Below are 12,043 nucleotides of genomic sequence, written 5' to 3' on the forward strand. Positions count from 1 at the left end.
TGGCCATGCTAAGACATGGTTAGGAGCGCCTCTGCTCTCTGTCTCCGTCCGACACCAGCCGAGACACGATGGAGCTGGAGCTGCAGGGGGGGAAGAACAAGAAGGGATAACACCTGAGAGAGAAACAACAAGAAGAAGAAACTGCAGCAGAAGAATAAAAAGAAACAGAAGAGGAGTGAATGGGGAAGAAGAGAAGAGGTTAAAAGGATAAAAAAAAGAAGTACCACCGTAGACGAATAAGAAGAAGACCAGAGAGAAAGTGACGGCGGCTCGGTAGAGGACAGTGAACAGGTGCATCCAGGCGGAGAATGGGCAATTCCTCCTTCCCAGGCATGTCCCCTCTCTCTCCGTCCATTCTGTAGTTGCAGGTATTTTTCTAACTTGAGTGCCTTTCCTTTCTCTGACGCGCTGGGGGTGATGGGGGGGAAACTACCGCTGTTTACCTCCTGCTCTCCCCCCCCTCCTCTTCAGGCTTTTTTGCCCCGTGCATGCTTCTAGGGGGAAAAAAATGAAATCAATATCACTACTTCTTTACGTTACGTTACGTTAAAGTCCGGTTTATAAATGTTTCCTACTAGCAGTTTTGATCTTCTGCAGGTTGTTGTGTTGTGGTGTGGTGGTAGTGAGACACACACGGACCGGTGGAGAATCTGGGGCGAGTGAGTTTGTGCAGCTTCCTGTTGGAATAATCAGTTTTGAAGACTGCAGCCCGTCTGAAGTGCATTAGAAGTGTCTTTTGAATTGCATTTTAGCGCAGATATCGACAGGATTGAGTGTCTGAGAGTGTGTGAGTGTGTGTCTGGCTGGTGTGGGTTGCGTCTGGCAGCAGCATCATCAGCATCAGCAGCAGCATCAGCAGCAGCAGCAGCGCTTGTTTACTGCCTGTGCCGATGGGAGACTGTTGATGTTCTGGCTCTCTGTGGTTGGCATCTGGGGCAGGCTGGGAGAGAGAGAGAGAAGCTATTGATGGATTTACAGAGGCTGCAGTTGTTGGCCACAGAGGAAGGGATGGAAACAGTGATGATAGAGAGAGAGAGACACAGTGCTGCTGGTTTTTAAAAAGGAGATTTTGACTGGATGTGGAGAGGGAAAAAAAAAAAGCAGAGAGCAGCTGGAACAACACAAACTCATTTGCATAGTAAACATGTTTATCTGAAACAGGGCATTGATTTTTATCTCCTAAACGCTGATGCTGTTGGGTTTGTTGGGTCTTTTTTACATCTGCGCCTCATGTTTTATTCACGGTCGAGCCGCACAAGTGCACATCTGTTTGTCTGAGAGGTGAATCCCTGACTCAGAGTCTGTGATGATGAGACGAGGAGATGAAGTGTTGTTGTGTTGATCTGAGGATCCATCTGAGATCACAACAACTGTCCTCCTGTTTAACTGCAGCAGCTGTGAACTCCCATAAGGTCCCTGAACGTTCAGGTCTTTGACAGCAGGGTGGCGCTATAGAGCAGAGCTGAAAATGTTAATTTGTTCCCCAAAAACAGCCTCAGTGTTTCTAACCCTGCAGCTCAGTGATGCAGGAGATTAAAGACACAGATATTAACTGTTTTTAATCTAACCTGGTGTGTGTGTAATGCAGCTTTGTTTTAGAATAAATTATAATAATCTAGAAATTAAAAAAGATGATTCTTGTTTAATTAATTAAATCACGAAAATCACATTTTAATGGAGCATGACCTTTTTAGGCTGTCGACTAAACTGATGATGAATGATTTTCAACGTCCTCATGTATCATCAGGATCAGTTTAACACAGTTACTGTAGGCAGTTTTCATTTGTGTACATGTTTTTTAACACATTGTAATAACGTATTTTTGTAAAAACAGAGTAAAAAAGTAGTTAATTATGAATCAAAAATATCAGTCGGCAGTTGTAGACTTGAAGCCTGTGTGCTTGTGGTGTGTGTGTGTGTGTGTGTGTGTGTGTGTGTGGATTAAATTAAATGTTTAACAGAATTAAAATAACTTTAAAAATATTCTGTGGAAAAGCAACAATAATAAGAGTTTAGAAAAAATAACATTGGTAGATCAATTTTATATTGATTGACAAACTGATAAATAATTCCTGCTGCAAAATAAAAGCAAGAATCACTTTGTGAAATATTTCACAGTGAAGTATTTATTGATTAATTTGCATTGCATTAATAATTCAGTAAAAAAAATCTGTTATGTGACGCTGCAGGGTGTGTGTGAGTTTGTTAGAGTGTGTGTGTGTGACTGTGCTGCAGTTCCTTGCTGTGCCACCAGGTGGAGCCTCTCACTGTTTAGTTGTGTGGAGTTAAATATTTAGTTGTTGATGAACTCGTATCGTAGTTTCCCTCTGAGCTGATGTCCAGTTGTCATGATGTTGGCATAACAACAGCAGCAGCAAGAACCCCCCCACCGCCCCCCCTCAGGGAACATCTGTCCCAGCTGAGCAGGTGTTTGCAGCAGCTGTTGTAGCGTTAGCGCCACTCAGGGTTGATCAGGTTTATAGTCTGAGTCTTGTTTGCGAACACTTTTATCCAATGGGTTTGATTTGATTTTGTCTAATCAATTTGTTTGTGTTTAATTTCCAACTTTCTCTATTGTTTGTTTAAAGTCTTAACAACAGTCACATCTAAAACATCTCACCAGGTATTGATCGTTAATGTGGCCGATCATCCAGGGCCGGCCTAAGCACAATTTTTTATTTGGGGCCCTGTATAAAACTGATTGATTATTTACTAACCTACAAACTTTTTAAATTTTTCTAATCTGTCGAGGGTTAGGGCTATGAATCATCCTAGCCTGGCATGTTGTTACCCAGCTATGGTTTTTAATCTAAAATGATACCTAAATTAGCTAAAAGTGCAGCCTGGGGTTGATTTATACTTAATATTCAAAGTGATATAGTACTGAGTGGGATAGTGAATGTCACCTAGGCCTTGGCCTATAGGCATTTACTGTAAACACATCATCTGTTTTTTTATTTTTTTTATTTCTGCAACAGAAACTGCAACAGCAAAGTGCAACAACAATTAAAGATTTGAGTAATTATGCAGAATTTCTCGATGTTACGCGATACAGCTTTAAAAAGTCAATTCCCCTTTTGGGGGCCCTACAATGGTCACGGGGCCCGAAGCCGGTGCTTAGTTCTCTAACACCTCTGCTTTCAACCGCCTTCAATCTGCATCCGGCTTCCACACATGAGCTGATTACAGGTTGGTGTGTACTGTATCTACGAGCTGCCATCTTTGTGTGGAGAGTGTTTGAACAGCTCCACATGAGTGTGACAGCTTCTCTTAAACGACCGTCTGGGTTTTTTTTTTTTTTTTTTTTCTTTCAACAGATCAGCAGGTCTTTATCTCCCCAAATATCAGCTACTTACCTCTGTGAGTCTAACACAGTGATAACACATGAGAGGCACGTCGGGCTCCGCTGCTGCTGCTGCTGCTGCAGGCTGAGCCGACTGTACCGTACACGGCTGGCACAGAGCAAAATGGAGGTCTTCACTATCTTTAATCAGTATTGATTTACACCATGCCCTCCCCTCCTCAACCTCCACTCTCACTCTGCACAAATCTGTGTCAGAGAGAGAGAGAGAGAGAGAAAAGACTGGAGTGCTGTGAGTGAGCGTGGTGGGAGATAGATGATGTGTTTCTTTTCTCTTCACAATCCTGTCCTGTCTGAAAAACCCCGGCGTAGTTGGATGTGAGGCCTGTCACATCCGCCCAGAGGATTAAATCTGAACAGAAACACAGACGATGGAGTCAGTCGCCCCGTGAACATCTCAAACTTTATCTCTTTATTGTGCTGCTGCGTGACTGCGTGAGTCATGTCACAGCCCCCGTCCCCCCGGCTCCCCAGGAGGGTTTTTAGAGATGGAGAGGGATGGGTGGATGGGTGGAGGTGGAGGTGGAGGAGGGTATACTGTATAGGATCAAGCTCGTTGGCATCCGGAGCGACTGGGAAGGAGAAGAAACGGGGAGGAGGAGGATCTGTCAGAGTTCCCACGTCAGCCTAATCAAACCTGTTGACATGTGGAAGGAGATGGAGGAGAGACGGAGGGAAAGATGGGAGGAAAGATAGATGAAGGGAGGGAACAGATTGGGTCAAAAAGGAAGGAAGGAGGGAACAGATCAGGTGAATTGGGTCAAAAAGGAAGGAAGGAAAAGGGAAGGGAAAAAGGAAGGAAGCAAAGAAAGATGGGGGGAGGGAACAGATTGGGTCAAAAAAGAAGGAAGAAGTAAGGACGAAGGAAGGGAGGAAGGGGAAGGGAAGGGAAAAAGGAAGGAAAGAAGGAAAGAAAGATGGAGCGAGGGAATAGATTAGGTCAAGGAAGGAAGCAGAAGGATGGAGGAAGGGAAAGAAAGGAGGAAGGGAGGGAGAAAAAAAGGAAGGGAAAGGATTTTGGAAAGAAGGAAGGGAAAAGGAAAGCAAGAAAGATGGAGGGAGGGAACAGATCAGGTCAATTGGGTCAAAAAGGAAGGAAGGAAGGAAAAGGGAAGCTCGTTGGCATCCGGAGCGACTGGGAAGCAGAGCGGGAAGGAGAAGAGAGGGAGAGGAGGAGGAGGATCTGTCAGAGTTCCCACGTCAGCCTGATCAAACTTGTTGACATGTGGAAGGAGATGGAGGAGAGACGGAGGAAAACGTGAAGGAGATGAAGCGGCGGCAGAGAGGCAGGAAGCTGGGCCAGCATCACAGGGTGGCTGTCTGATTGATGCGGTTGCCACGGCGCCTCCAGGTGAGGCTGCAGAGCCGACTATAATATTGATTCAGGGATGTCTTCTTCGTCTTCTTCCTCCTCCGCCCTCGAGAGACGCTTTGCACTCTGACATTCCACCGCCGGCTCCTCGTCCTTGATGCTTCCACCTTTGACTCCTTTCATGAGTCAACACAACATTTCCGAGATGTTTGGAGGAGCGAGCCGCCGCCGAGCCGCCGCCAGCTTCATAAATTTGTCAGAGCGTCGAGAGAAAGAAAGCTTCAGATGACAAATGACTTCACTTTATTACAACGTTACGTCTCCTCCTCCGGCAGTCTGCGGGAAACGTCTCCGACACCTGACTGACCGGCTGCACTTAACCCGCTGCCTCGGCCGCAACGCTCCACTAATTGATTAATCGATTGACGGGGAACCAATCAGCGATGATTGAGTAATTACTGGCTGTGACAGTCGGGGAGAGTTTGTTCTCCTTTAATCAGTGATCAATGTGTCGCCATAATAGCGTCATGGAACATACAGTGTAGATGAGATTTAAAGCAGAAGTAAGCGGAATATTTGTGTTAATATAAGTCTTAAATAGTTATATCTTCCAACAGCAATCACATATATAGAGTGTTTGGTCTGAAACACTTTCACATCAATGAATTACTATAATGTTTTCTAAATGAATTTAAGGAGCTTTTAACTAGGTTCATTACCTTTAATTGTCGGTGCAAGCTATTTTTAGAACGGCGGAGCAGAGCCGTGAGCTGCTCAGAGCTACGCTACGGAGGCTCATGGGATTTCTTGGTTTCCCTCATCAAACTCATCAAATACACAATCCAACAACTCCAAAACGGTCTGGTGGACAAGTTGTGACCTGCACATTCACCACGCTATGAGATAATAACACAATGTTACCAGACAGAGTTGTTTTAGAGGGAAATTCAAGCAATTTGCCAAAAAGGGGCAGTTTTTCATCAAGCAGTCTCTGAATTTACCTCTAAAACAAAAGTAGTTGTTGCAGCTCTAAATTGGAAATGTATCCAAAAGCCAATGATGGAGAATCATGTTTTTTTTTATACATTTATACTAATATATTCATGGGTAGTAAATTCATTTTGTCAGTAAACCTTGACAAATATTACACACTGGACTTTTAAAAAAAAGAATCTGGCAAATTTACTGGTTGCACATTCGCTAATAGATGAAAAATGTACTTGCACTGTCTCAATTTTAGGGTCAAAATGCCTCCATTTTTTTTACCTTCATCTAAAACCTTATTTATTTATTTTTTGCAGCTGTGTCTCCATTTCCTACTTGTGCAGTGCATTATGGGTGAGTAGCATCCGTCAGGTGCACGCTCAGAAATCAGAAAGGCGTTTTCAGTGACATGCACTGGACTTTTCAGAATCAGCGGTGTCACATTCAATCTGTGAACACACGACTTCATCGAATACAGATACTCCTGCTGTTCGGAGGGGGAGGGGGTGGTGTGTGTGTATGTGTGTGTGTGTATGTGTGTGTGGGGTTTGCAGTGGCTCCTGAGACGATTGGCGTCTGAGTGGGCTGCTGCAGGCTGAGAGCAGCACCTGTGGATCTGGCAGAGATTCAGTTTGTGTTGAAGGACACTTGTGTGAGTGCAGCAGCAGCAGCAGCAGCAGCGACTCTGGCCTGCAGCCTCTAACACGGAGCCTCGATTCATCGCTAGAAAATGAGCTTGTTGTTGTGTGTGTGTGTGTGTGTGTTTTTTTATTTTACTGTTGGACTTCATGCAGCACAGGGCGTGATTTCATTTCATCCAGCAGCAGCTTAAGTGTATAATTAAACAACTCTGACCTTCGCTTTTCAGATGAAGCACTAAAACATTGACACAGCTGAGAGTCGTTAACCGTGAATCTCAGCTCGTTTGTGGCTCTGTAGAGCTGACCCCGGATCAGCCGTCTGCAGCCCCGTCTGCTCATCATGTCACCTGATTTATTCACTGAAGCATCCAAAACTCTCATGTGGTGATGATGATGAAGAGGAGGAAGAGGAGGAAGAGGAGGAGAGTTTTTGCTCTCATTGGCACTGAGAGCAAAAAAAGTGATGCGATTAAAACGTGTGTGGAAGATGTATAAAACAATTAATCAGAGTAAATTCACTGTGACGTATTGACTCAGTGAAGTTTTGCCGGTCAAATTTGTACGTGCCTTTTGCCTCCTCTGATCAAAGCCACACGATATGATCCGATAAATCTAGGGGCTAAGGCTATATCATGTGCTGCAAACGTTACTTTTGTTTCTGGTTTCCTCTTTAAAGGGGACATATTATGAAAATATCACTTTTTGAAGGCTCTTTAACATATAGTATGTGGGTGTTTAACTTGCCTTCCGGCCCCTAAAATGTGAGAACTGACAAAAAAAATTGTAATTTTCAGGCTCCTGAGGTTGAAATCCATGTGGTTTTACCAGCTGTTCCCTCAGTTGACTTACAACGATGTCATTACTTTTTGAATTTGCATAATACCACCCCTACTTGTGAGTACAGATACCGGTAGAGGGGGTGGGGCAAACAGTGGTTCATTTGCATTTAAAGGGACAGGCAGTGAAACCAGCCGTTCTTTGAGAGGATGAAAAGAGCTGTGATGTTTGATCCTTGGGGGATTTTGACTGAAGCATGTCACAGACATGTCTTTAAGACACCTGGGAACTATTTTAATTTCTGGAAAAGGGGCAGAATATGTCGTCTTTAATTAAGCAGCAAAGCACAGCAGTTTGTACTTCTCCTGCTGTGATCTATGCCAGGAGGTTGGCTACAGCTGGACCTTCAAATAACAGCAACGGTCAACTGAAGGAAAAAAAAAGAAACAGCAGCCAGCAGCGTTTACATGGATCTTGATCCGAACATCGACCGGCATAAACTGCCCATCTGAACGGAAATAAATGTCTTTCCTAATGAGCCCATTCGGATTCAAATTTCCCAATCAACGTGTTAACATTATGCAGTTTTATTTGGAACGGCATTTATTCCTATTTTATTCCGATGGCTGCAGTCGACTCCTGCTTGTGTTGTGTGTGTTTGTGCTTAAAAAACATGTAGCATCGCCTCATGTTGTTGTTTCTAGGACGCTCTCGGAGCATCTTTAAAAATCCATCCACTTTAACTCTTCCTGACTCTTTCTGCTTCGGCCTCGGGGCTCAGCTGACTTTTATCTCTCACCAGCGCTAACATGTCGGAGGACATACGGGCCTTTAAATGTCTCTCTACAACCTGCCTCCACCTTTTTACCTTTCGGTCTGACATTAGACAAACACAGAGAGACGTGTGAGGACTAGAAAAGAGCAGAGGTGGACGCTGTGTATAGGAGAAAATGTCCAACCTGATGACTGTCACGCTGCATTTAAGATTATATATATATATATAAATATAAATATAACCCGGTGTCTCTTAAAGGCAAATCCTCTCCTGTATGAAGACAAATGATGTGGGAATGAAACAAATCTGACAAAGAGCAGCAGGAAAAGGCGGATAAACTGTGAAGCAGCCTTTTATGTTTTTGTCAGTGTTTTAGTGTCCCAGCCTCCACAAGCTGAGCACTGAGAGGAGGAGACACATCGACACAGACGCCGGCTGCTTTTCTCTCAGCTTAATAATTGGAAAAAAAAACAACACTGCGTCACAGGTTGTTTTTTTTGTTTTTTTTACCTGCGATTGACAGTTTGTGGATGTAAAGTGTTGATAATGACCTCATGTCTGCCAGCGTGGGCGCTCTGACAGCGACGGGCGGACGGCTGCACACCAGACGCCGCTGCAGCTCTCACCACTTTCACAGCAATTATACATTATTTCATGGCCACAGCACACACACACACATAATAACACACACACACACAGAATAACACACACACACGGGTGCTGACACATAAACCAGGGCAGGTCCTGATGAGCCAATGTGCTTTTTAAATGTGTTTCTTCTTCTCATGATATTTCTGATTCTTTAATCGTCTTCATATTTTGTTTTTAATATTATTGATCCTGGCCTTTTGTATTTTAGATTCTCTCATGTTTTCAATACATGGACCAGAGGTGTGGGCGTCTTGTATCATGTAGTTTTCACGCTCACTGTGACAATTAAATTGACTTTGACCGGCGAAATTGGTGAAAAGCTCCTTTACTGCTCCATATTACTTATTATTTGTGCAACAGAAATATTATTCAGAATCTGCAACACAAACAAACAGATCAACCCACAAGAATGGTGGAAGTTACCCACATGAGATCATTTAAACTGGCGTCGTTAGCGTTGACGGTTTGCATGCTGTGTAGTTAGTTAGAAGTGATGGGCATTTCAAATAATTTCATTACTTGATGTCTATAAATATAGTTTTACAGTGAAGGTTCATGTCTGACTGGAAATGTAAGTAGAACCAATGTTAAAGGGATGACGGTGAGTAGAAAATTGGTGAATTATCGATTTTGGGTGTAATATCCCTTTAAGCGACATTTCATGGTAACCAAGTGCAATTTAAATGTTTATATAAACATATATTGGTAACACCACCATAGTCATATCCACCACTACAAGTTGGCATTTCATTTCTTGTATTTTCACAAAATATATCACCGTAAATTCTCCAGTAGAAGCCAAAATTTATATTTGCTTCAACTGCCGAACTTATATTTGAGAGTCAAATCATTCTTTTATCACCGCTTAAAAGATTATCCGTTTAGAAGTTTAATCTGCACTGATTTACAGAATTAATGCTCGTGAGTCCAGCAGCGTCGCATCCGGGCTTCAACACCCGCGGGTCGGACCAGCTCGGGTTTTAATTTTCCGGCCCATTGAGAACTTTAACACGAATGAAGCAGCTTCCATCCTGTTGACCGGATAGCATTTACAGCTGGCATTAATATACATACGTCTCCAGTGTCCACGTTGAGATCCAATCACATATTTGTGCAGGTAAATTAAAAAAGGAAAAAAGAAAAATAAATAGTATAAGAAGAAGAAGAGAAAATGGAAGCGAGTTTTTGTTTTGGAAACTAGCGTGCACCGTGATGACGTCACAATTTGCATTTAATGGACCCAACTTCTAACTGAGACTGGCTTTTCTTTGCTCAGAACCAGAATCTATTTAAAAACTCGTCTTTTTTATTTGAGAATTTACAGTAAATCCTCCACTTCACCACCGGTCACCCGGAGCAACCCACACTGTCTGACTAATGCCATCGGTAAAGGCTCCACTCTGTTTGGTGTTAGTCGGCTCACGAGAACAATGTAAATGTAAAGCTGTCGTTGTTGCACCGCTGCTTTTCCTGCTCTGGTGTCAAATATCTGCTCCAGTAAAGATCTATGAAGGTTTTACAGACGCTGCTCGCTTTTTTAGTTTTGCACTAAATCTCCCAGAAAAGTTTCTCTGACTTTGTCAAAGTTGTTTCTCTTGACAAAACATCTGCACTTTTTTTTTTTGCCTTTGCACTTTTAACATTCCTCTGGAGCTGCTGCCTGGTTCCCACTTGTGTATATGTGTGTGTGTGTGTGTGTGTGTGTGTGTGATGTCGAAGCTCGTCTGATTCAGCAGCCAATCGTCTTCTCCGTCTGCAGCCTTCACGGTTCTCCTCTCCCTCAGCGGTGGGTCGATCAGCGAGCAGCATTAAAACACAGATGCACCCTGCGTCTCTCCATCCGCTGTAGGAGTGTGTGTTTTTTTGTGCTTTTTTGTGTTTTTCCTGTTGTGCAACATAAAAGCATGTTCTGATTGTTTTTACCTCAAACGGCCTTTGTTGTAGCTTTTAAGATGCCATTGGAAAAGCATTTAAAAACCGTCCTGGGGATGTGGATTTTGCAGTATGTTGTGTGTTTCTGTGTGTGTCTGTGTGTGTGTGAGTGAGGAGGTTACTTCAAGGTCTTCCTGCTGCTGCCATCACATATTCTGGGGTTTCTAGTGCAGTGGGAAATACATTCAGAGTCTAATTTGACAAGTTTCCCTGAAAGACTGAATCGCAGATATTCATCTCCAGATTTTTTTTTTTTTCCCAGCAGCAGCTGTAACATTTTGTCCTTGATAAGGGATTGCTATTTCAGTGACATCCCTGATAGAGAACAGCCTATCAGATAGCATTACTGTCACACATCAGCACACACACACACACACACTGTCACAGGTAGGACGAGTGTGTGTGTGTGTGTGTGTGTGTGACAGACGAGCCAGGAGTTTGTGTCTTTGTTTAAATTGTAGGAAATTCATCGTCACGTCTGCAGGTTTTATCTGTGTGAGATTGGATCGTGCTGCAGGCTCACCATGACGACGACGACACCACGAGGACGCACCGGTTCACCTGTTTGCTCCGACGCCGGATGCAAAGCTCACAGCTCAGACTCGGGGATATCGAGTCTTATTTACTTAAACCACAGAGTTACATTGCACGGATGAGGAGTCGGACTCCATGTTGACTTAATACATTGGCTCTGTGTGTGTGTGTGTGTGTGTGTGTGTGTGTGTGTGTGTTATGTTTGCGATCCAGGGCCAATAAGATTTTATCAAACCCGTCTGGAGCTGAATGAATGAACGTGTGCAGACGGAGTAACTGAACACCGGGCAGCGAGGTGACGAGGTGTCGGCGTCGTCCTCTGAAGGTCGGATAAGAGCAGATTCTCAGCTGATGCTCCGTCGCTCTTTGAGCCGAGGTCGGAGCATCGAGGGGCGGCGGCGGCGGTGTCTATCTGGTGGATAAGGGATAGTTCAACATTTTGGCAAATTGGCCCATTGCCATAATCCCTATAGTCATAGCAGTAGGTTCGTTACCTTTAATTGTCGGTGCAAGCTATTTTTAGAACGGCGGAGCAGAGCCGCGAGCTGCTCAGAGCTACGCTACGGAGGCTCATGGGATTTCTTGGTTTCCCTCATCAAACTCATCAAATACACAATCCAACAACTCCACAATGCTCTGGTGGACAAGTTGTGACCTGCACATTCACCACGCTATGAGATAATAACAGAACGTTACCAGACAGAGTTGTTTTAGAGGTAAATGCAGAGACTGCTTGATGAAAAACTGTCCCTGAAGGCAACGCTCACCAGCGGTTTTGCATGAATTTACCGCTAAAACAACTCTGTCTGGTAACGTTGTGTTATTATCTCATAGCGTGGTGAATGTGCAGGTCACAACTAGAGCTGGGATATAAATCAAGTTTAGAGATTAATTCAAATTCACGCTTGACAACAATGTTTTAAAATGAGAATTGCAGTCCAGAGCTGCCGCTGCTTCACAGTGAGATCGTTCCCAACAAAGGCAGCGTCTCCTCATTTATCTGGAAGTTTCATGGGGTTTTTAGTGTCGGATGTTAAAGAGGAACTCTGCAAGATTTGTACCTCAATTAACCAGCT

At 43.8% G+C, this 12,043-nt stretch overlaps 1 protein-coding gene across 5 annotated transcripts in view; it reads left to right on the plus strand.

The window, feature by feature from the left end:
• The first annotated feature begins 238 nt into the window (after window positions 1–238).
• The window catches only part of srcin1b (SRC kinase signaling inhibitor 1b), a 139,022-nt gene continuing 127,217 nt past the window's right edge, over window positions 239–12,043 (plus strand). For 4 of the 5 annotated variants that reach the window (XM_085760814.1, XM_085760816.1, XM_085760813.1 and 1 more), the window contains exon 1: window positions 239–330. In XM_085760814.1, coding sequence (XP_085616940.1) covers window positions 309–330 — 22 coding nt within the window. In that variant the 5' untranslated portion in view covers window positions 239–308. Of the gene's footprint in view, window positions 369–12,043 lie in introns of all 5 variants that reach the window. The other variant, XM_085760817.1, reaches the window with a different exon arrangement.

Source organism: Trachurus japonicus, chromosome 19 (assembly GCF_045865225.1).
Source record: "Trachurus japonicus isolate A0001 chromosome 19, Traja_1.0".
NCBI lineage: Eukaryota > Metazoa > Chordata > Actinopteri > Carangiformes > Carangidae > Trachurus > Trachurus japonicus.